Genomic DNA, 27,004 nt, shown 5'->3' on the forward strand with positions numbered 1-27,004 from the left:
ACCTTCATTTTAAAGTAATACATTTCGTTACATATTAATGTCTGAGCAACAGTAATATATTAATATTACATATTACTTTTTAGTTACTTAAAAAAAGAAGAAGCTACAATTGAACAATTAAATAATCTAGATTTTGTATTATTATTATTAGCCCACAAATTATTTTTGGGACACAGAGATGGTAGATGGGCAGGCATTTACATTATAAGATAGGATTATGAATTACATTAATGAATCAATTTGACTTAAATTAATCAATTTATTAATAGACATACCGGTACCTTCTATAATGTAGCCTATAATGACATGACAAGACTAGCCTCTTTCTATACCTTTTTTTTTAATTAAAGTCCACAGAACAAGGACTGCATGAGCAGCATAGAATGTTGAGCCTATGAAATTAAGATAAGGACATAGAAATATGGTTAAGGTCATTGTTCAAAATTTGACCTCTCTGAACAGTGAACAGTTATACTGTAGTGTCATTGTGTCAACCAATAACACATCATAACAAAATGCATCTTGACCTACAGCAGTGGCGTTTGGTGGATTTTTTTATCCCGCGATTTTTGTAACCCATTTTTTTCACCCGGTGCCAATTTCCTAAGTGATCCTGGGCGCTACACCAGCCCTACACCAGTATTACACCAGTCACCCCACAGTAGGGAGGCCAGGGCCGAGCTCATGCTTCCTTCAGGCATGAGAGCCAACTGACCTTCTTGTCACCTGACAGGGGGGAGTTTCCCTGGTTGGACGTAGCGCGTGGAAGGAACACGTTATTCCAACCAGTTCCCTTCCCCTCCATCAGGCGCCCCGGCTGTCATGGGGGAGGCGGTATAGTGACCAGGATTACTACATGTTTTTGTGAGGGTATTAACTACCCTAGGAGACACGGGGAGAACATGCAAACTCCACACAGAGTAGGCCCTTTCGCCAACCCCACCTAGGGTATGGGCGCTGATGACGTGGAGGAGAAGACACGCCCCCAGCGCCCACAGCGGGAATCGAACCCAGGACCTTCTAGCTGTGAGGCGACAGCGCTACCGACTGCGCCACCGTGCCTCCCGCGTTTCGTGGATTCTAACGTTGACCGGGCCAGAATCGGTTTGACGGCTAAACTGGTTTTTAATGGCCACTCATTAACAATTCGGCCGAATGCAAATGAGCCCCATTTGAAAACAAAGGAAACTTTCTGTGGTCGGCTACAACAGAATAGGGTGAGGCTCTGCTAATGTTGATTTTTAGTTGTTTTCCCCTGGATCTTGCCCCTACACAGGGACAAGCTGGGTTTACAGACCGGGCCATGGCCTCGTTGGCCCCAATGACGATACGCGCCTGACCTACAGTACCATTTGTTTGACAACCAACAACTAGCCAATTTTAAGTAACACAACCGTCCCTATGGGATCTAAACTCCATCCATGTGTGGTCAAAGTGGCAAATAAAATCTCTTAACACAGCATTTTGACATTCCCAGCCAACACTCATTTAGATAGACATGGCCAGGCGCGTATCGTCATTGGGGCCAACGAGGCCATGGCCCGGTCTGTAAACCCAGCTTGTCCCTGTGTAGGGGCAAGATCCAGGGGAAAACAACTAAAAATCAACATTAGCAGAGCCCCACCCTATTCTGTTGTAGCCGACCACAGAAAGTTTCCTTTGTTTTCAAATGGGGCTCATTTGCATTCGGCCGAATTGTTAATGAGTGGCCATTAAAAACCAGTTTAGCCGTCAAACCGGTTCTGGCCCGGTTCTGGCCCGGTCAACGTTAGAATCCACCAAACGCCACTGGACATGGCATGAGTTTAAAAAATTGACTAGACAGTTAGAGTTAAGACTCATTTATATGGTCTACAAAGAACTCAGCTCTATACAATTATATTTTTACCGTATTGATTGATTGATTGACATTTTTATTAGGCAATAGAATGTAAAACAACACAGTTACATTTATAATGCTTTTGTCTAAAAGGTCCGGCCAAAAAAGTCCTTGCGGACTTGTTTCCAATGTCACGTAGGCTACTCTTTAAATAAAAAAATCCTCATTTTATTTGACCTTTAAGAGAAGACTGCGCTAGCCATTTATCCCCAATCCAATATAATATATTATATCTCCCTGTCTGCTGTGTTGCCTGGTCTGATTATTATAAGCCACATTGGGCTTGTTGCTTGTAAATAATGGTAGAACGGTTGTGAGCTTGTAGGTCGTCTATTTTCAAATAGCCAACATATATAAATATGCACATTGTTTAATGGACGACATACATAGGTTTGAAGTGCTCATGTGGCCTATTATAGTCGCTTCTTTTGGCCTTGTTTTCATAGACCTAGTTGCTTATTCCTCTTGCACAATCTGGCAACACTGCTCACGTTCCAACAGAGTCTGACATGAACTCTGCAGCTGCACCATGGGGATTTTACATTGAGCACACACACCCGATGTTTGGCTTCTAACTTAGCTCTGGACTTTAATTGCCTTTCAATAAAACCACATTTGATAGACATAAATATCACCTACATGTTACTGATTAGAGATTATTTTATATTTTTGTAATCAGTTTTTGCGTAATCGATGAATAAAACTGACGTGTGTAAATTGGAATATTGCATTGTGTGATGCTTAACTTGCCTTCTTTAAATAAATTAAATAGACTACCATCTTATATAAACACAATTGGCACAAGGAATTGACACTCTCCCTTCAGCTGATTATAGTAAAATTAGAATCACAGAGATTTGTTAACAATGATAGCTGTAGAGAGAGGTGCGCGCTTAGTTTTAACAGGGATTTTGCTGTAGGCTGCGGCTTTGTGGGTGGATAAAAAAAAACACCTTCACTTCGGTGGGTAACGCACAAAGCAACGTAGTAACGTAGTGTCATTTTAATAATATATTACAGCTTCTCCTTGTAGTAATGCGCTATATTACCCGTTACCGCAATTCGGTAATATATTACGTAACGGCGTTACATTACTAACGCACGTTACCCAACACTGTTTATTACACCCATTAGACCCTCATGAAGGACCCCTGGGGATTACCAGACCCTGCTTTGTAAACTTAAAACTACTGGAGAGGTTCCCAAAAAAAAAAATTTGGATCACGGCCCACTTAAAGTGTTGGTGGTCCGCCCATCTGACCACATACAGTACCACGGCAGCCATGGGGAAAATACCGTTACATTTTTGGGCCCTGGCCCCACAGGTTGGGAATCACTGAACCAGAGTCCTGCAACGGGCGGGATACCCGCGTTTGACGGGTGAAAAATATACTTTTATAAGTTCATGGGTACGGGGACGGGCGGTGCTGAACTAAACGCGGGTGCCGGGTGGGTAACATTTTATTGTGAAAATCAGAGAGCACTGTTTCCTTCCAAACAACATCACTTGTGTAACTTAACACAGCACAGCAGCATAGAGCACGCCGGTCAGTTATCTTAACACACAAAAACCCATTGAACATCCTGTTAAACCTTCAAATTAAAACCGTCTGACAATGTAAACGACGACATACAGTATGCGTACTGCGTATATGCGCGTTCGCGCGTGTGGCTAAAGCTCACTCCTCCATCTTCACTTCATTTCTGAACGAACCTGACCACTGAATGTAGCGCTATTGTTGAAGGCTGCTATCTTTTTCAGCACATTTCAACACACGTTTAAATTGAGTGACTGTCTGTAGGCTATTTACAGTTTACTCTGCATGCAATCTGGGAACCCAGAGCCAAGATGAGAAGGAAAAACAGCGCCCTCTGCTGTTTGTACTATCTCATCTTGGCTCTGGGACAATGACAACGTAGCACCCGTGCGCAAGGAAACCGGGGTTTTGGTCTACCTTCAGCCTTTCACTTCCGGTGGTGCCACTATGTTTTCATTCCCACTAACAATATTTCTACACGGAACACTAACACCACTTCTCCCAGAGAACATGGATCGTTTTGGTTATAAGCCCACTTGTTTCTATGATGAAAGAGTAAGTTAAAATGTGAATATCTTTCCGTGGTTTTGTCTGCTCCGCGGACGCTATTGTTAAATTAGTTTGGGTTTGTTTCGAGGGGGAAGGATCGACGGACACGTGAATCCCGGCCACTAAATTTGATTGGGTAAAGCGCGGCCTGCTTCCTGATCTGAAGGCACGCCCACTTGTAGCCCAGTGCGTACATGTTATGACGAACCTTCACGACAGATTCCAACGCAGAGCAGAATCTGTTCTTGAGAGATTACTCTGCATGTAATCACGGGTAAACGGGCGGACAACGGGTCCGATATTTGGCGGGCGGGGCAGTTCTGGTTCGTATTTTGAAATAATCACGGGTGGCTGGTTGGTCTACGGATCTGATTATTGACGGGCGGGGCAGGCGCGGGTTCTCAAAATTGGACCCGTGCAGGACTCTGCACTGAACTAGAATAATCTTTAAATCTATGTATCGTCAACACGACGAGCTACCAACACTGAGCAGCACAAGGAAATAACACTCAATATAGTGTGAACACCATGTGCTGCTGCTTGCGTATCATTAGATCATAGATCACCAGGATTAGGGCAGCGGCAGCTCAGTGGGCAGAGAGGCCCGTCTGGGGAATCGGAAGGTCACCCAGTTCGACCCTCGAAGTCGAAGTGTCCCTGAGCAAGATATACTTAACCCCTAGCAGCTCCCCCCCCCGTGCACTCATCACAGTGAACTGAGCAGACAATTGCATGGCTGAAGCAGTAAAAAGTAATTCCCCCTCCCCTGGGGACTAGAAAATATTCCCTTTCCCATTACTAGCAGCCAACTGTAAGTGAACCACCTTTATCTCGGCGTGTGACTTTATTATATTATTGGTGTCCGGCAGAAACCTTGTATCTCCATAACCTTTTTCGCTTTGTTTGTAAATTAACGGCCCACAAACGTGTCAAAATGAGCTAATCTCAAAGCTCACATAATGCGTTGCATCTGCAGATTGGATCTTTTTGACATTTTTAAAAAAAGGTTTGAAGTGAAAGTGAAAGATCTACAAGCTCAAAACGCGCCGCCGAGTTTTTAGCTTGTAGATCTGCTACTTTTGATGCTTTTGTCTGACGCTGTAGTATGTATCAAGTATAGGGCTTTAATTTACAAAAAAAAACACAAGCACTTAAAACATGGAGATAAGAGGTTTCTGCCCTGACAGCAACGATGTACTGAATCCATTGGAACGTGAACCCGAACAGTATAACGTTTCTGGACATACAAGGTTTCCCGCCCCGACAGTGACATTATGGAAGCTCATCGGGACATCACACAGGCAAAACCACACCAGCTACACTTAGGTAATCTACACCCTTCTCTAGGTGACGCCGTTACCTGCTGGGACATGGTCTCACCTGGTGGGAAGAGTCTGAATATCGTTGCTGTCGGGGCATAAAGCTCTTAACTCCATATTCTTTTAATCATTTTTTGTTTTTATCCCACGATTTTGTAACCCCATTTTTTTTCCACCCAGTGCCAATTGTCCAAGTAATCCTGGGCACTACACTCCCTCTGCCAACCTAGGGAGAGCTCAGAGCCGAGCTCATGCCTCCTTCAATGCATGACAAGCCTTCTTGTCACCCGACAGAGGGGAGTTTCCCCGGTTGGACGTAGCGCGTGGAAGGAACACGTTATTCCTTAACTCCATATTCTAACTTTTTGGGGTTTTCCCTAAATTAACGCCCTACTTGATCCTACTACAGCGTCACACAAAATCAGCAAACGTAGCAGATCCACAAGCTTTGAGCTTGTGGATCTGCTACTTTTGCCGTTTTTGAATTTGAATCCTGAAAAGTAACAGTTTTGGACGTACAAGGTTTCCACCCGACAGAGACGATATCGTGTCTTCTTACCTGGGGGTGTGTAGGCGTCCATGGAGGACTGGACCACCAGAGAACGGCGTTTAGAAGGCATGGGGACGGCCATCTTCCTCTCCTTATGCTTAGCCAGCGCTGCTTGCACTGCCTCCGTATGCACGTCTGCACACACACACACACACACACATATTGACACAGACAATAAATTAGATACACACCGGGCAACAGAGGAACACAAATACTGTGTACACACAGGATTGCACCAGTAAGTATGTACACGCACGCACACACGCGCACACGCACACACACACACACACACACACAGAGGTATCATGGAGAAACAAGATATTAATACGCGTCATCACCATGACTCCACCGCATAACATAATTCAAAACAAACATATTCTATCATTGCTGTCATGCAGAACCATTGTGTCTCCAAATGTCTCCTTTTTATGTTTCATTGTGAATTAATATCCTACTTGATCGTACACGTGTTTCACACAAAAGGAGCGATTTCACTATCTTTTGAAAAAAGAAATGAAGCGAAAGTGCTTAAGTGCTTAAGTGTGTGTGTGGGTTTTATAAATATGGAACCAATGAAAAGTATTAACCAGAGCTTATGACTAAATAGTAATTGCATCGGGAACACAGGTCCCCCCCCCCCCATTTCCTGGAAAATAACAATATCCTAATACTGTGATTCAGCTGAACACGACAATGTAAGAAGGCAGCAAGGCTGAAAGAACGACTCTTCAACTAGAAAAAGTGCTCCTCGGAGCACAGGTCTCCGCCAGGTCAGGTAAGTTATTGTGGCCTCCTGGTGGCGCTATAATAGGCCAATGTGAAAAGGGTGGTATTTCTTCCTCGGCCTAGTGGGAATGTGCATGCAAGTTTTCACGGAAATCGCACGCCACGTTCATGATTTCAGACATTTTGTTCAAAACGGACCAATCCTGCAAACTTTGGAAGTCAACCTTAGCCAATCAGGATGGAATATGAAATATCGGACAGATGCGTCTTGATCACATGACTATAGAGATACAGTGTACCGATGTGCGTGATGTTTGGATAAAATCTGAAGGATTAATATCCAAAAATGTATTTGATATAAGTCGGCCTCCTGGTGGCGCTGTAAAAAGCAGATGTGAAAAATGCAGTGCAGATGTTTTTCCTTGGCCTCTAGGGAGTAGGCGTGCAAAGTTTCACGCAGATCGGTGCAGTTATAGTTAAAAATGCAAATCGGCCTGTTATAGCGCCACCATGAGGCTGATGTGAAAAGTTTTAAATGCCATTTCTTCCTCGGCCTAGTGGGAATGTGCGTGTGCAATTTTATGGAAATGGCAAGCTGCGTTCATGATTTGAGGCAGTTTGTTCAAAACAGACCAATCCTGCAAACTTTGGATGGTAACCTTAGCCAATGAGGATGGAATATGGGAAATCGGACAGATCAGGGTTGATCACATGACTATAGAGATACTGTGTACCGATTTGCATGAGGTTTGGTTAAAAACTGTAGGAGTAATGGGGAAAAATGGGTTTTGCACAAATCGGCCTCCTGGTGGTGCTATGACAGGCCTATGTGAAAAATTTGAGGCAGAGGTTCTGAATTGGCATCCAGGGAGTGTGTGTGCACAGTTTCGCAGCGACCGGGCCAACGGTGCCTGAGATTTGGTGCTAACACACAGACAGGACACACGGACGGACGGACGGACGGACGGACGGACGGACACACGGACGGACGGACAGGGGCGAAAACATACTCTCTCGCCATGCCTTTCGGCCTGGCGGAGACAATAAGCAGGATGCCCCGAGTTGCTCTAATAACAGTAAATAAAAGCATGTGTCCTACAAAGGTTTATAGGAATCCTGTTAGCGTTTTACAACCCAACGACAACCCACTGAGTGCTGAGTCAAGACAGCCCCACAAGCTACTGTACTGAGCCCATGTTGTTTACAATGCTGCTTATTATTAGAAACACAAACATAAGCTATGTTGTTTACAATGCTGCTTATTATTAGAAACACAAACATAAGTCATGTTGTTTACAATGCTTATTATTATTAGAAACCCAAACATAAACCATGTTGTTTACAATGCTTATTATTATTAGAAACCCAAACGCTACTGTTCTCTTCTCCTGCACACAGCTGATCCTCATTTCACTAATGGACTGGTGGTGGAGGAAGTATTTACTTAAAGGACGACTTCAACCATTTTCAAACCATCTTCATATAATTGGTCCTCACTAATGCTCATTGTAAAATGACACCATTTCTGTCTACTTGGTCTGTGTCTCAGAGGAGAGCTGTGACATTTTTGTTTTGTTTTTGACGCATTCCTAAGCCAATAATTTGATGACCGGCGGCGGCTCCGGTAGGAGACTCAAAGTGTCAACTTTGAGTCTCCTACCGGAGATTAGTATCTTTCCGTCGGTTAGCAAATTATTGGCTTAGACAAAAGAATGTCCATGAATTCAAGGCTTCATGGGGTGTGTAATCGATAGAAAATAAGTCATCTTTTGGGTGAACTACTCTTTTAACTGCATTGGAACACAGGTTCTTTTTTTCCCATTTCCACAGTTTTTGGATATACACGTTTTCCACCCGACAGCGACGATGATGAGTCTGGACAGACGCAGATAAAAAACTGCAACTGGTCGGCGAAGGCCACACAACAACAGCGATGCGGTTATCCCTCTAGTCATCTTGTTTTATTGTCTCGTCTGTTACGTTTTATGCCGTCTTAATTCACATGCTATGCAGCACTTTGGCCGGGGCAGGTTGTTTTTTAACCCATTAAGACCGGGAACGCATCTGTGTCTTTTTTAGATTTCTTTGGGCTATTCAAAAATAGCAGATCTACAAGCTCATAGCGCGGCACCGAGTGCCGCGCCATGAGCTTGTAGATCTACTATTTTTTGAAAGATCGTGGAAGATTTGTGCAAATCTTTGAATATATATATATATTTTTTGAAATCTTTGCTTCTGGGGGTCCCTGGAACAACAAATGTTGATGGGGTCGGCGGTCAAATACATAATATTTTGGGGGTCCTTGACATGAAAAAAGTTTGAGAACCACTGATATTATGGCAACGTAAGTTTTTCAGAAAACTGTTAGGATTTAGAAGACATTTGTAAAGATTTGCAAAAATTTTCTCAATAAAAAGAAAAATAGCAGATCTACAAACTCGGTGCACTCGGCGCCGCACTACGAGCTTGTATATCTGCTATTTTTGAATAGCCCAAAGAAATAAAAAAATGACGCAGATGTGTTCCCAGTCTTAATGGGTTAAATGCGCTTTATCAATAAAATGTACTTGACTTGGTTAATTTCCATCTTCTCCCCACAGTGGGAGCCAAAGCAGACACACACACACACACACTTCTATTCCAATTCCGTTGCCGTTTGAATCCAGAAGAGGCTCATTTATTCAACTTCAGCACCGTCAGCGCTCTGCGGTGCCTGGAGGCCCTGCAGCGCACAGAGACTGGACAAGGGCTGGTGAATAATAGAAATCGTTGCTTTCGGGATAGCAAACCTCTCATCTCCATACTTTAACTTTTTTGTGTTTTTTCGTAAATGAACGCCCTACTTGATCACACAAAAGCGTCAAAAGTAGCAGATCTACAAGCTCGAAACGCGACGCGGCGCGTTTCGAGCTTGTAGATCTGCTACTTTTGCTCATTTTGAATTTGAATTCTGGAAAGTAACAGTTTTTGGACATATGAGGTTTCCACCCGACAGAGAGGAAATAAAAAAAGTCCCCAACACCAGCACTGGGGGATAAAACAGGAATATAAAACATCGTGGATTCATATTTATGCTGTGCTGCGCTTTGTTTGCAAACGAACTCTGCGTTCCTGTTTCGTTTTTTTGGGGGGTTTGCATTATGCAAACTGCACCCTAAGCTCCCAGAGCTGCCCCATCAACACACACTGCAGTTTACAAGCGATTTACATTTCGTCTCCGTCGCGTGGAAACCTCATATGTCCAAGACTGTTGCTTTTCGGGATTCAAATTTCAAAAGCATCAAAAGTAGCAGATCTACAAGCTCGAAACGCGTCGCTTGTAGATCTGCGACTTTTGATACTTTTGTGTGACACTGTAGTGTGATCAAGTAGAGCATTAATTTACCTAAAAACACAAAAAGTTCAAATATGGAGATAAGAGGTTTCTGCCCCAACAGCAACGATATGAGGAGTTTGGTGTCTGACTTTGTGCTGGCTGCAACTTGCCATTACTTTCTTAGCGATTATTCTACCGATTACATTTTGTGAGCTTGTAGATCTGCTATTTTGGCTGAATGTTGGCCTATTATGGCTTAAAGGAGAATTCCGGACATTTTAAGAGTTATCTTTGATGTGTCGTTACTCACCTACCGACGTAAAAGCTGAAAGTTCCTGAGAGGCTACCGGTAACGCCGAACGATTTAACACTGGTTGCTTGTTTCTTTCCAGAACCTGGCAACTTGGTGTTGCCAGGTAGAGAAACAAGCAACCAGTGTTAAATCGTTCGGCGTTACCGGTAGCCTCTCAGGAACTTTCAGCGCATGTTTGACTATCATGAGACTCTACAATGAGTAGTAGTAGAGAAAAAAATAACTTTGCATCGGTTATAATAGACGAATTTCCCTAAGCCACGCGCTCCCATTATGACAACGGAGGGGGTTGAAAAAATGACGACAGGGGAATCTCTGGAAAAAAACAATGCCACTTTTTACGTCGGTAGGTGAGTAACGACACATCAAAGATAACACTTAAAATGTCCGGAATTCTCCTTTAAGGACCCGAAGGGTTCATGTGTTAACATGGGTGCAATATTAAAACACAGTATGTGGTGTTTATTAACTCATTGAGTGCCAGATTTTTTATTTATTTTTTAACATTTGGCAATTCTGGCACTCAATTGTACTACCTATGAGTATGTAAAAGAACAAAAACGAATAAAAAATAATTATTTCTATATTGTGTTGTCCCAGTGCCAGAGTTTTTTTCAAAGTAAAAAAAAAGTGCTTAGGAAGCGAGATACAGCCTTTTTCAGTTATACTTTAAACAAGGAGTGGATGGAACTGCAAATCTTCAGATAATGATATCTTGGGTTCTGAACATGTTTTAAAAAAAAAAACGTTTTTTTTTCTTTTGCTTTTTACTATTTTTTCAAAAACACGTCAAACACGTCATTGGCACGTTGCGCCATAGCGGTAAAAACACGTGAAACACGTTAATGGCACTCAATGAGTTAACTAATGAATACTACGTAATTCTGTGTAGACAGAGCCTGGTGTCCTACCTTCAATCCATGGCCTTCTCTTACAACGAGACCGCCACCTTTCTACACTTATTTATCACCCTATAACTATAGGTTCCTACCTTAACCCCGGTTCTATGAAATACGAAGTGAGAGGTCTCGCTATGGGAGAGCTCCCCCTGGTGTTCACGCCAGGGGGCGCTCTCCCATAGCGAGACCTCGAAGCGGAGTATTGAATATAGAACTACTGACTCTTTTTTTTTGCTCTTGTTTTTCTCTCTTTCGTTTTTCTTTACTTTTGTTATTTTTACCTACGCTGCTACATTGTCTGAAGCCAAACTAAAATAAGACTTAACTCTCATGTACCTCATGTGCACAAGATGAAACGATAAAGCACAACCTTGAACGTTGAATTGACGTGGTGTCAGTTGACAGCACTGATACTCCTATAACTGATTTTTTTACCTCTGTGTTGTTGTTCATATGTCTTCACTGTTTTGCCTGATTCACTGCCTTTTTTGTGTGCTATTATCTTAACCCAATCACTCTGGGAACACATCTCTGTCATTTTAGATTTATTTGGCTATTCCAAAATAGCAGATCTACAAGCTCATAGTGCCGCGCTATGAGCTTGTAGATCTGCAAAAAAAATTACGAATCGTGAAAATATGTACAAATCTTTGAATAAATATCTTTTAAAGCGAACATTTATAACTCAAATCTTTGCTTCTGGAGGTCCCTGGAACAAAATATTTTACAAATGTTCGCTTCAAAATATATATATTCAAAGATTTTCACGATTTTTCAACTTGGTACGCGCTATGAGCTTGTATATCTGCTATTTTTGTACAGCCAAAGAAAAAATGACAGAGGCGCGTTCCCGGATTGAATGGGTTAATGTTGTTTTATGCTTTTGCTTTTTGCTTTTTCGTTAAATTCTTTTGGCGTTGTCTGTGAAGCACTCGTGCTTTATTCTTGCTCCGTTTTTTAATTGCTGTGTAAAGCACTTTGAACTGCATTTCATGTCATGAAAAGGTACAAATGCATTTCATTATTATTATTATTAATACCTGATCTGTAGCGTTCGTCTCTGGAGCCGGAGGACCGCCGGCGGTGGTAGCGGGACGAGGACGAGGGCGTTACCGGTGTTCTCCTCTCCTGACCCATGGACGGGTCCATCCCTGCACACACACACACACACACACACACATGCTGGTTAAGGGAGTGTTTCTCAAAGTGGGGTCCGGGGACTCCAAGGGGTCCTTGAGAAGGGGGTCCCCCAGCAAAATGAGTTAACGTAGCATCAACATTTTTAAGAACACAAATCTTGTATTGGGAGGGGGTCCCTGGCACAAAATAGCTTCAGATGGGGGTCCGTGGGGCCAAATACATATACATTAGACCTGAAAAAGTTTGAGACAGAAAAGGATGGGAGTGATTTGCATTGGCATCAGACACTTTGTCGGCTGTCGATGGGAACGTGATTAGCACTCGGCGGCCCGCTAAGCCGAGGCTAATTCCATATCTGCTGGCTCAGGAAAATGAGTTTGAGGAGGGAGACTAACTTCATGCCAAGTCTTATAAATAAAATATGATTGGAGAGCTTACAAAGTACATCTTCATCATGCTCATGCTTGGATGCTTTAGTTTGCTGGCAGCCACAGATGATGCTTACATGTGCATTTAGCTGATACTCTTATCAGAGGCCACTCGGAACAAATGCAAGCATAGAGTGAGCTATCACCAAAAATGAAGAAGACATAAGACATGACAAGAATACGATAATTAAGATGTAAGGCCAGATTTAAAAGAAATGTGATTAGTGTGAGATCACACATTCTTCTTGTCAATTAATCCCCTTTCCTAGACAAAAGTCATGTTCAACCTCGATCCTATAGGGGAACCCTGGTACTGCTGGGTTTTTTATCCACAAAACACACACACACACACACACATATATACACGCACACACCCTCTGGCGCCTGACCCCGTGTGCCCCTTCGACATCACCAATATGTCCTGTAATGCATAAATTATACTACGATGGAAGGACTAGTGTCCCGTGCCGAAAACGGCGGCCGTTTCTGGCCATCCCGGCACTATAGGCGAGATCACCAAGCCAATGTCTCTATGAGCCTTCTCCTTCATGTGATACTGTCTCTCATTGATGGCAGCACTGCTGTATGTACAGTATGTGTATGTTTGCTGTATGTATGTGTATGTTGTACTCCCTGCAAAATGCTGTGTGAGGAAAGTGTGTGCTTGGGTGCGTATGTACGTGCGTGAGAAAAGATGATCAGTGGTGGAAAGTAACTAAGTACTGTACTTAATACTATTTTGAGGTATTTTTACTTTACTGGAGTATTTCCAATTTTCTGTACTTTTACTTCTACTCCACTACATCTCAGAGGCAAATATTGTACTTTTTACTCCACTACAATTATTTGAAAACTAATACTTCCCAGCTGGCACACGACGTCCGTTGACGTTGTTTTTTGGTTGGATTTAGGTCGTGACGTCAGCTAACCAAAATCCAACGTTGGACCAACGTCAACTTCCAACGTCGTATCAACGTATTAATTTGACGTCAATTGACGTTGATATTTGGTTGGTTTTAGGTTGTGTTGGTAACTGACCAATAACCAACGTCTGTTCAATGTATTATCCCAACGTCATATTGACGTCAAATACTGACATGCTGTTGTCGGATTTTTGACCAAACCTCAATGTCTGCCCAACGTTATTATGATAACGTCCACACAACGTTGCAGTCTAACATCATTAGACGTAGATATTTGGTTGATTTTAGGTTGTGTTGGTAACTAACCATTAACTAACGTCTGTTCAACATATTATCCCAACGTCAGGTTGACGTCGAATACTGACATGCTGTTGTCAGATTTTTGACCAAACCTCAATGTCTGCCCAACGTTATTTTACTAACGTCCACATAACGCTGAAGTCTAACATAATATGACGTTGGTTTTAGGTTGTGTTGGTAACTAACCAATAACCAACGTCTGTTCAACCTATTATCCCAACGTAAGGTTGACGTCGAATACTGACATGCTGTTGTCGGATTTTTGACCAAACCTCAATGTCTGCCCAACGTTATTTTACTAACGTCCATATAACGTTGATGTCTAACATCATCAGACGACAGACGTAGATATTTGGTTGGTTTTAGGTTGTGTTGGTAACTAGCCACTAACCAACGTCTGTTCAACGTATTATCCCAACGTCAGGTTGACGTTGAATACTGACATGCTGTTGTCAGATTTTTGACCAAACCTCAGTGTCTGCCCAACGTTATTATGACAACGTCCAGACAACGTTGAAGTCTAACATAATATGACGTTGATATTTGGTTGGCTTTAGGTTGTGTTGGTAACTAACCAATAACCAACGTCTGTTCAACGTATTATCTCAACGTCAGGTTGACGTTGAATACTGACATGCTGTTGTCGGATATTTGACCAAACCTCAATGTCTGCCCAATGTTATTATGACAACGTCCACACAACGTTGATGTCTAACATCATCAGACGTTGATATTTGGTTAGTTTTAGGTTGTGTTGGTATGTAACCAATACCCAACGTCTGCTCAACGTATTATGCTAACGTCATATTGACGTAGAATACTGACATGATGTTGTCGGGTAGTGTGACCAAATCCCAATGTCTGCTTAACGTTATTATGCTAACGTCCACACAATGTTAAATTCTAACATCATTAAACGTTGATATCTGGTTGGTTTTAAGTTGTGTTGGTAAGTAACCTATACCCAACGTCTGTTCAACGTATCATGCTAACGTCGTACTAACATAGAATACTGACATGCTGTTGTCCGGTATTGTGACCAAAACACAACGTTTGCTTAACGTTATTATGCTAACGTCCACACAATGCTACATTCTAACATCATTAAACGTTGATATCTGGTCAGTTTTAAGTTGTGTTGGTAGTAACCTATACCCAACGTCTGTTCAACGTATCATGCTAACGTCGTACTGACGTAGAATACTGATATACTGTTGTCGGGTATCGTGACCAAAACACAACGTCTGCTAAACGTTATTAAGCTAACGTCCACACAATGTTACATTCTAACATCATTAAACGTTGATATCTGGTTAGTTTTAAGTTGTGTTGGTAAGTAACCAATACCTAACGTCTGTTCAACGTATCATGCTAACGTCGTACTGACGTAGAATACTGACATGCTGTTGTCGTGTATTGTGACCAAAACCCAACGTCTGCTTAACGTTATTATGCTAACGTCCACACAATGTTAAATTCTATCATCATTAAACGTTGATATCTGGTTGGTTTTAAGTTGTGTTGCTAAGTAACCTATACCCAACGTCTGCTTAACGTTATTATGCTAACGTCCACACAATGTTAAATTCTAACATCATGAAACGTAGTTTTTTTGTTGTTTTTAAGTTGTGTTGGTAAGTAACCAATACCCAACGTCTGTTCAACGTATTATGCTAACGTCATATTGACGTAGAATACTGACATGCTGTTGTCGGGTATTGTAACCAACACTCAACATCTGCTTAACGTCATTATGCTAACGTCCACACAATGTTAAATTCTAACATCATTAAACGTTGTTTTTTTATTGTTTTTAAGTTGTGTTGGTAAGTAACCAATACCCAATGTCTGTTCAACGTATCATGCTAATGCTATATTGACATAGAATACTGACATGCTGTTGTCAGGTATTGTAACCAAAACCCAATGTCTGCTTAGTGTCATTATGCTAACGTCCACACAATGATAAATTCTAACATCATTAAACGTTGCTTTTTTGTTGGATTTAAGTTGTGTTGATAAGTAACCAATACCCAACGTCTGTTCAACGTATCATGCTAACGTCTTATTGACGTAGAATACTGACCTGCTGTTGCCGGGTATTGTAACCAAAACCCAACGTCTGCTTAACGTCTTTATGCTAACGTCCACAAAATGTTAAGTTCTAACATCATTAAACATTGTTTTTTGTTGGTTTTAAGTTGTGTTGGTAAGTAACCAATGCCCAAGATCTGTTCAACGTATCATGCTAACTTCAAATTGACAAAGAATACCGACATTCTGTTGTCGGGTATTGTGACCAAAGCCCAATGTCTGCTTAACGTTATGATGTTAACGTCTACACAACGTTAAATTCTAACGCCATTAGACGTTGATATTTTGTTGGTTTTAATTTGTGCTGTTAAGCAACTATAATCCAACGTTTTCTAAAATTATTTTTTCATTTCTGAGGAATGTAAACACTATGTTGAAGATCTATTGGTAAGCCATCTTAAGTTGAAATATTGAAGTAGGTCCTGTGCAGTTGAATGGCCCAAGAACAGAGTCTGACATCAGTGGACCCTTCCCAGAAACTCCATATATGGAGATAACCGTCACGTCCAGGACTGACGTCCTGGTCCCATATTTGGGCATAACTGACATAGGCAGCTCCATATGAGGAGATGTCTGACACTATCTGACATCACCACAGTGATGTCAGGGGCTACCCACAGAAGGATAAAACACGCTGGATGTCATGGTTGAAACCACTCTCTCCTCATCGGCACTAGACTCAGTCTTAACCCTTCCAGAGTAGCCAGCATCGATCCAAGCAGGAATAGCTCACCTGACCACCCAGTGTCCTCAGCAACGCTCGAAGATCATCTTAACAGCCTCAGTGAACATTGCAGATCAGGAGAGAGTGACTGCAGACAAAATGGCTTCCCGTTTGACTGGTCAAGAAGAGGAACTCACCTGTCCCATGTGCAATGAGATCTTTAAACATCCTGTTCTGCTGTCATGCAGCCACAGCTTCTGTAAAGTCTGTCTGCAGAGATGGTGGACAGGAAGACCAACACATGATTGTCCTGTTTGTCGGCACGATGAACAGCTGGTGTGTCTCATGTGTCGTGCTTCAGAAAAACACACGAGACACAAGTTCTTACCTGTGGGCGAAGTGTCAAGGCGTTGCAAACAGAAAGTCCAGGAATTACTGAAGCCTTTGAAGGAGAAACTGGAGGTCTTTGATAAAGTTAAAACAAATTATTACCTAACAGAAAATCACATCAAGGTTCAGGCCCAGAAAACAGAGACGCAGATTAAGGAACAATTTAAAAACCTTCATCAGTTTCTAGAAGAGGAAGAGAAGACCAGGATTGCCAATCTGTGGGTTGAAGAGACACAGAAGAGTCAGAAGATAAAGGAGAGGGTTGAGAAGCTGAACAGAGTCATGGTGACCCTCTCGAATGCAATCCAAGCCGCCGAGGACCAGCTGAGAGCCAACGACCACGTCTCGTTCCTCCAGAACTACAAGACCACGATGGAAAGAGTCCAGATCACCCAGCAGGACCCTTGGCCAGTCTCAGAAGCACTGATAGACGAGGCCAAACACCTGGGCAACCTGGCCGCCAGAGTCTGGGACAAGATGAAGGACATTGTCTCCTACACTCCTGTGATCCTGGACCCCAACACTGCCCATCCAGGACTCATTTTGTCTGATGATCTGACCAGTGTGAGATATGGAGAGGTGCAGCAGCTTCCTGACAACCCAGAGAGGTTTGACACGTATCCAGGGGTTCTGGGTTCTGAGGGCTTTAATTCAGGGTCTCACAGATGGGATGTTGAGGTTGGATACAATAGAGCATGGCGGCTGGGTGTGTGTGCAGAGCCTCACCCGAGGAACGGAGTCATAGCGGGTGAATACTGGATGATAAAGGATATAAAAGGAGCATATGGATTCTCCTCATCAAGGGTTGTCACTGTTCTCTCAGTGAAGCAGAAACCCCAGAGGATCAGAGTCCAGCTGGACTGGAACAGAGGAGAGCTGTCCTTCTCTGATCCTGATACCAACACACACCTACACACCTTCACACACACTTTCACTAAGAGACTCTTTCCATTCATTTGTAATCGTGATGGAATTCATGTTCCGTCTCTGAAGGTGTTACCAGGGAAGATCTTGGTCTCACAGGAAAACCACGGTTAAAATGTGTTTTATTGAATATACGTATTGTGGAGTATCGCTGGGAGATCGCCTGTTAGGTAAGCACCACACCTCAGAGAGGGAGCGGGACAGAGACAGAGAGAGGCTTCACAGACACAGCAGCAGGCTGGGCTGCGTCATAGAGGGGCGTTACCTACCAATTGCCCTCATGAATCAGCCCCATCTGAGCGCACCTGTGTGATCACCTAGGTGTGGCACCAAACTACAAAACAGTCGCTCTGTCTCAGTCTCAGCCTGGCTCTCTTGGCGAACAGACGGGTGCTCAGGCGGTAAGCGATTCTCCACTGTTTTCCCTCACAACTGTGTGTGTTAGTGAAATGTGAAACTAAAAGGACATTCTCTGTTATCTTCATAGGCAACCTGCAGGAGGAATGACAACGGATGTTATGATGAATGACAACAGAGGTTATGATGAATGACCATGGAAATTAAGATGCATGACAACAGAGGTTATGATGTAATGCCCCGGACTCGGGAAGGAATTTAGGTTGAACGTTGATATTATTTACCAAATATAAACATTGCTCTATGAGCCTGGCTGTTTCCTCCAATAAACGCCCTTGATTGGGTTTGTACCCTGACTATTGCGTCTTGGCTTGTATCAGTTCCCCACAGTATATTGATTTGGTATTGATTAGGGGTTCTTCGTGGTGATCAATTACTTTGTAGATTGTTGTTTATTATTACAAAACATACATTAACCACTTCAGCCCAATATTTCGGCCATTTGAAAATATACATTTGAAAACTTGTGAAACGGGGCATTCTGCATAATTAGTACTTTCTACTTTTGGTACTGTAAGTACATTTTGATACCAATACTTTTGTACTTTTAAATTTTGAATTCCGGACTTTTACTTGTAACAGAGTATTTCTACATTGCAGTATTGATACTACTCTTAAGTAAAACAATTTGAGCACTTTTTCCACCACTGAAGATGATAAGCCGGTTCGTATAATGACCACCAACTAGCACTGAAATATGAGAGCAGAATACATTACAGAATGCACACAGAGTCTGTACATAAGCTGCACATATACACATGCTACAAAACACAAAAAACACACACACACACACACACACACACATGTGGTCGTACACACACACATGTGGTTGTGCACACACATGATCACATGCACTCCACCAGAGAAATCGATGCAGGCCTCATCCTCAATCAGACCATCTCAGAGTGGTTATGGAAAGAAGTTAAATTCAATCAGGGAGTTCATACAGTACGTAGAGTTCGATTTGCTGGGGGGGGTAATGCATGCCTCTGCTTTTGATGTTTCACCCACTTCCGGGGGGCGGAGCCAAAATCCGAGCCCGAAGCATTTGTTCGTAGACCCCCACTTAGGGGGGGTAGAAAAAGTTGTGACAGGTGTGTTCAGTTTTCAAAGACCTTTCATTTGATGTATGGTACGTCTATATTGGACATTTACTTGGCTGCACACAGGGCTGAGGATTTGAGCCACACATACTGCACACAGAGATACAGAGATACTGCACACAGAGATACAGAGAGAGACACAACCCGAGCACGGTTTCATAGTAAGCTCCACTTGCGCGGAGGCGCGCCTCCTTCCGCTGCGTTCGCAACTAAATTAAATACACGTCTGATATGTTTGCTAATATCTCAAATTAACAATTTAATTTGAAAAACAAATGTTTATTTTAACCACATTAACTTTGGTGTCCCTATTTTGGGCAAACTTTCAAATGTAATAAAAAAAATCACACCCAGTGTGAAGTGGGCGGTGTGGTCACGGTGGTCATCACAGTGATGGAAGTTCACTTAAAGAAAAGTAATATTGTGGACCAACCATTGTACACCCCTAACTTAAAAAAAAACATAAATATGTTTTTTTTAAGTGCATAGTCCTATTTATAGGGCTATGCACATGTGTCATGTTTCACTAGCCAATCACAGTCCTGAATAGACTGTGATTGGCCAATCACGGTGCAGGGTTAGGGGGGTACACTGGTGGCCTATCACAGCGCAGGGTTGGGGGGGTGCAATGGGTGGTCGATGTCCAAACCTCACATATAGGGGCGGTTTCACCGCCCAAAAATCACACCCAGTGTGAAGTGGGCGGTGTGGTCACAGTGGTCATCACAGTGATGGAAGTTCACTTACAGAAAAGTAATATTGTGGACCAACACCCCTAACTTAACACATTGGGTGCCAAAACCGTATATATACGGTTTTGCGCATACTAACGTTGAGTGCCAAAACCGTATATATACGGTTTTTGAAAAAAAAAAAAAAAAATTACTTTTTTTTTTTTTTTTTCCTTCACAGCAACAGGAAATATCACTCCTACAAGATTTAGACTCCAATCCACCTCCTGGTTAACTTATGACTTCAAAAACCTGTATCTCGGCTCCTGTGCACTTTTTTTACAATGTTAATGTTAATTTAACTTTTTTGAACTGGCTGCAACTATGGAATGGATTTCCGAATGTTTTAAATTTTTTCCCCCCGATTGTACGAGACCTGTATGTGTGTAATGAGGGGATCACCGTGAGGACGGTGATCACTGAAATTTTTTTGTGACTACTTGAAAAAGGTTCAAAATGTTTAAAAAGTCCTGGCACTCAAAGTATAATATTTTAATAAACCTCTGGCACCCAATGTGTTAAAAAAAACATAAATTAGTTTTTTTTAAGTTTAAAAAAAAAAAAACATAAATTAGTTTTTTTAAGTGCATAGTCCTATTTATAGGGCTATGCACAATTGTCATGTTTCACTAGCCAATCACAGTCCTGAATAGACTGTGATTTGGCCAATCACGGTGCAGGGTTAGGGGGGTACAATGGTGGCCAATCACAGCGCAGGGTTGGGGGGGTGCAATGGAATGTCGATGTCCAAACCTCACATATAGGGGCGGTTTCACTGCCCAAAAAAAAAAAAATTAAGTGAAAATAGCAGATCTACAAGCTCACAACATGCCGTTATGCCACATGTTGTCAGCTTTTAGATCAGCTATTTTTGGGCGGTGAAACCGCCCCTATATGTGAGGTTTGTAAATTGCACCCCCCCAACCCTGCGCTGTGATTGGCCACCAGTGTACCCCCCTAACCCTGCACCGTGATTGGCCAATCACAGTCTATTCAGGACTGTGATTTGGCTAGTGAAACATGACACACGTGCATAGCCCTATAAATAGGACTATGCACTTAAAAAAAACACATTTATGTTTTTTTTAAAGTTAGGGGTGTACAATGGTTGGTCCACAATATTACTTTTCTTTAAGTGAACTTCCATCACTGTGATGACCACTGTGACCACACCGCCCACTTCACACTGGGTGTGATTTTTGGGCGGTGAAACCGCCCCTATATGTGAGGTTTGGATATTTGCACCCCCCAATCCTGCGCTGTGATTGGCCACCAGTGTACCCCCCTAACCCTGCACCGTGATTGGCCAATCACAGTCTATTCAGGACTGTGATTGGCTAGTGAAACATGACACATGTGCATAGCCCTATAAATAGGACTATGCACTTAAAAAAACCACATTTATGTTTTTTTTTAAGTTAGGGGTGTACAATGGTTGGTCCACAATATTACTTTTCTTTAAGTGAACTTCCATCACTGTGATGACCACTGTGACCACACCGCCCACTTCACACTGGGTGTGATTTTTTTTTAGCTTTTTGTCATTTCAAATTCTGCATCAGGCAGGATGATTAGAAAGAGAACGTGACGTCACCCCATTGAAAGTAAGATGGTGCCACCTGTCTATTGAACTTTTTCTTCTTCTTTTTAATCGAACCCTGGAAAGGAATGGAGCCAGTAACCTCCATATCCCCTTCTGTCCAGCCCTGACAAAGAGCGTTAGCATCCCATGCTACGCTAAACCTAGTAACACACACTCGCAGAGACAGGTAAAGATATTCAAAGTAGCCCACACTCTTAAACAAAGCCTTTGATGGAATTCCATTGACCGAGCTGTTGAAATGTGCCTTTCAATCTGAGGTGTTTGCATCCCTTTGTGTGCGTGTGTGTGTAGAATTCTATTTATTGAAATTCTCTAGAGCAAAGCCAAGAGGCATGAGAGTCTCTCTCCCCCTCTCCCTCTCTCTCTCTCTCTCTCACACACTCGCAGGCACACATGCATGCACACACACCCTTCCTACCAAGATTGATTTAATCTGGAGACACACATCACATGTGACCACATCACAGTATTAGAGAGCCAAGTTCACAGCATAAACAGGCCAATATATCACTACAGTGCATTTACAATGGCACTTATCTGAGAAGGTCTTTGTAAAGCCAGGCTGGGCGGTGCCTCATAGGTAAGTGAAGTCAACAGGTCATATGAACAGGAAATGCATCACTCGTACACATCATTATTTAGGGAGCACTTCTCTATCTGATAGGGATTCTGATAATACCAACATACTTAACCCATTAAGACCTGAGGCCGATTCTACAAAATGTCTTCGAAATCCTTTTATTGAAAAAAACTTATGTTACTATATGTCAGTGGTTCTCAAACGTTTTCATGTCAAGGACCCCCAAAATGAAATGTATTTGGCCGTGGACCCCCCATCTCAAAATATGTTGTTCCAGGGACCCCCCAGAAGCAAAGATTTGAGTTATAAATGTTTGCTTAAAAAATATATATATTCAAAGATTTGCACACATTTTCACGATTTTTCAAAAATAGCAGATCTACAAGCTCGTAGCGCGGGCGCTATGAGCTTGTATATCTGCTATTTTTTAATAGCCAAAGTGTAAAATAATGCTTTTTAGCTAAAATAAAAAAATTACACACATGCGTTCCAGGTCTTAAATCGGTCAAAAAAAATGCCTAATTTATTCTTTATTGTATATAATTGATTCTTAACAACAACAAAAAGCACACAATGAAGTATGATTTAGTTCATAGCGATATGTGGTTTCACCTAAAGGGGTCTGCAACCTTTTACGTTTCTCTTTCAAGGAGGGATGGCCCTCTATTTCAAATCTCCCTGCACCTTACCATGTCAGACAACAACATAGGGCTAAGGATTCAATTACAATAAAGTAGAACGGTTTTGGGCTCCAAACTCAAAGCTTACCAAAGCTATAGAGCCAGGTGCGCGAGGCTAGCATTAAAGTCCACGAATAACAGAAAAGGCTTGCACAGCGACAGAAGGTCGTTGAGGCTATTTGGATGCAAAAACATTAAAAAAGTTTAATAACAAAGTGAAACAAGGTGACATAGTGACCATCATTAGCACTGATGATGGTCTGATGACCGAAACGTCCACTTTTTCCACAATGTCACCTTTTTCATCATATTATAATTCAACCCATTAAGAACGGGAAGGGAACGCATCCATGTAATTTTGCTATTCAAAAATAGCAGATATACAAGTTCATAGCGAGTTACAAATGTTTGCTTTAAAAAATATATGTTCAAAAACTTGCACACATTTTCATGATTAAATAGCAGTCTACTTGCCCACATTTTCATGATTAAATAGCAGATCTACAAGCTCATAGCGCGGCACCAATGAGCTTGTAGATCTGCTATTTTTGAATAGCCCAAAGATATCTAAAAATGACACAGATTCCTTCCTGGTCTAAATGGGTCAAACAGATATATATTTTTGCATCCAAAGAGCGTCGATGTCCTTCTGTCATTGTGCGAGCATTGTCTGTTATACAAGCTCACATGCGTCGCGATGCAACGCATTGTGAGCTTGTAGATCTGCTATTTTCAAAAGATTTGTATACATTTTGAAAACTTGAAATGGGACATTCTGCTTACTTTTACTTTTAGTACTTTAAGTACATTTTGATGCCAATACTTTTGTACTTCCACTCAAGTAGATGTTTTATTCCGGACTTTTACTTGTAACAGTATTTCTACATGATGGTAATTGATACTTTTACTTAAGCAGTACTTTTTCCACCACTGGCTATTTTGGGTGAAGAGCAGGGGCCCAAGTATAGACCCCTGGAGTTCCCCGGTCAGTGAAGTACAGTATATACTGTACAGGGTTGAAGTGGTTAAACTCAGCAGTGAGTCAGGATGTCTCTCTGTGTGGGAAGACACAGCTAGGAGCTTCCAGGAAGAATGCTGACATGGAAGCTGTGGAGGTCCAGGTTTCTCTGTGGTAAGGGGCGTGGCACCAATGTGAACGCACACATGTGCATTCAAGAAGTGTGTGTGTGGGTGTGCGCGTGTGCGTGTGTGTGTGTGTGTGTGTGTGTGCGTGTGTGAGAGAGAGAGAGAGAGAGAGACAAAGAGACAGATGTGTGTAAGTGCACACATTATTACATGTACAGTGTGTGTGTGGGTGCATGCCTGGTAGTGTGTGTCATCCCCCCCAGAGCCAGCTGAAGACCCCCTATAGGGACAGGCTGTGAATACCAAACATTTTCTCAACAAACACACACACACACACTCTTCCTAGCAGGGTCTCAATCCCACACCCCTCATTCCTTCCCATAATGCACTTCCTCACACACACACACACACACACACACACACACACACACACACACACACACACACACACACACACACACACACACACACACACACACACACACACACACACACACACACACACACACACACACACACACACACACACACACACTTACTTTCCGGTAATGATCCTTACAGTACCATTGTGTGAATGTCTTCAGTGTATAATGATGAGCTTGCCATTCTCCTGAGAACTTCACATCCTGCATGCTGTATGTGCTACATCCTACCTTTACATTACAAACATTAAAGTGTGGAACACAGGCGCTACAATGCCTGTGTTCTCGCTTGGAACAGCGGGGGGTCGCACAGCGCTTCTCATGTGATCACACAGACAATCGCAGGAAACCTACGCCTGCTTCGGCTGTGTCAAAATATTGACCTGCGCTTCGCGTTGAAAAAAGTTGACACCAGGCCAGCTTTTGTCGCGGGCGCGTGACTAGCGTGACAATAAATACAATAAATGCGTGCAGCCTTCTGAAGTGCCCAGGTATTTTTCTTTCTGACACACACTATACTGTACTGTATACACCTTGACTGGCGTTTTACAGACGTTTACAAATCAGACACAAATACCAGTGAAAATCCCACTTTGAAAAAAGATCCATTTGGAATGACAAGTGACGTAACACAAGTATAACAATAACAAGCCAGATTTAGTAACATTGATGTTTAAATGCAGCTCATCATGACCCGTGGGCGCATGTTGTTCCCTCGCTCTCTTTCCTGTCTCCCATTCACTGTCTAATAACGCAAACATTCCTTAAGCAATCAAAACCATGTGTGTGTGTTGTCACAGACAACAGCAGATTCTTTGGTAGGCATGTATGGTAGTATCTCTGCTGTCCGGCAGAAACTAGCTAACTCCAAAATGTTCATTTTTCAGGAAATGAAAAAAAGTGGAGTTAGGAGGTTTTGTTCATCATTGATAAGAACAGCTGAATAGAGCGTCGCAGTTCCCGCCCACTTCCTGTTTTTTTTGGTGCCGGAAGAAAAAACTCAATGCATTTTTCCATTGACATTTCCAAAAATATTTATATCTATTAATTTAAGCCTCGAATCAAGCCATCACGAGATGACATGAATCATGACCATAAAACGTTTTTTTTCTGTGATTTTTTTTTATTTTATATTTAATTATATGATATACTATATTTAATAAATACCCTTTGTTTTGCCGTTTTCAACAAAAAAAAAAGTCACAGAATCAAACGTTTATGGTCATGATTCATGTCATCTCGTGATGGCTTGATTCGAGGCTTAAATTAATAGATATAAATATTTTTGGAAATGTCAATGGAAAAATGCATTGAGTTTTTTCTTCCGGCACCAAAAAAAACAGGAAGTGGGCGGGAACTGCGACGCTCTATGGACCTCCAAGCTCACAATGAGGTTGGAGGTCAAAAGGGGGTGGAGCCTGGAGTCAGCAAAACCAGCCAGCTAACTCCGGTGGAGCTGGTTTAGCAGAAAGTTTGAGGATCCATTGGAGTTAGCTGGTTTTGTCAGAAGCGCCTTTTTAATGCTTTTCATTGGTTCAATTTTTTTTTTACCAACACACAGACGTAAAGGGTATTCAATGGCCCTGATTAATGGAAAAAAATGCAAAAGCGTCTATATGGAGTTAGCTGGTTTCTGCCGGACAGCGACGATATCTGTATAGGCCTAATAGGAGATGTACAGTGGAAGGCCAGTGTGGGATATTATAAATACAATTTTAAAAACAGTTCCATCCCAACACAACATGTTGCTAGGAGACAAGCCAAAACCCTTGGACACATCCGGTCAGCTGTTTTTTGGTCAGTAGGCCAAGACGTTGTCGTTGGAATTGCATTGCTGCTACTAGAGCAGGGGTCTTCAACAGGAGGGGTCCGGGACCCCTAGGGGGTCCTCAGAGTAACTACAGGGGGGCCGTCAAATCTTTGTGTGATGGGGACTTTTTTTTACACTAACCACTTGAACCCTAGCATCTCTATTCTGAGGGGAACATTAGCCAAACATAGCAGATCTACAAGCTTGTAGATCTGCTATGTTCGGCAAAGAGGTTTGGGGTAGAGGGAAAAAGAGCAGACCAAGTACAGAGCCAGCGGTCAACTTTACAAAGTATTGAAGGTTTAAGTGGTTAGATGTCTGAAAACACACATTTAACATGAATACAATATGTAGTGGGGGTCCCTGCTTCATCTCTCTCTCTCTCAGCTAAGGGGTCCTTGGCCTGAAAAACGTTGAAGACCCCTGTACTAGAGGGAACAGCTTAGGGTTCAAGTTTATTTCCTCTCAGCTACTGATATTCACAAACACTGCAAACGGGAAACAAACTCGGGGACTCATCTAGAATGTTTATGTTGTCAATCCCATCAGTGCTACTTACATCCCAGGGCGTGGTAAAACCTCTTAAGTCCATATTCTAACTTTTTGTGTTTTGGAAAATT

The 27,004-nt window shown here is 42.3% G+C and overlaps 1 protein-coding gene across 1 annotated transcript in view; it reads right to left on the reverse strand.

Moving 5' to 3' along the window:
- LOC308094349 (disco-interacting protein 2 homolog C-like) overlaps positions 1–27,004 on the reverse strand; it is a 297,759-nt gene that overhangs the window by 118,094 nt on the left and 152,661 nt on the right. The window contains 2 exon segments of the mRNA XM_080440954.1: positions 5,845–5,970; positions 12,130–12,240. Coding sequence (XP_080297080.1) covers positions 5,845–5,970; positions 12,130–12,240 — 237 coding nt within the window.

This window comes from Gymnoscopelus braueri (genome assembly GCF_963280865.1).
Source record: "Gymnoscopelus braueri genome assembly, chromosome: 10".
NCBI lineage: Eukaryota > Metazoa > Chordata > Actinopteri > Myctophiformes > Myctophidae > Gymnoscopelus > Gymnoscopelus braueri.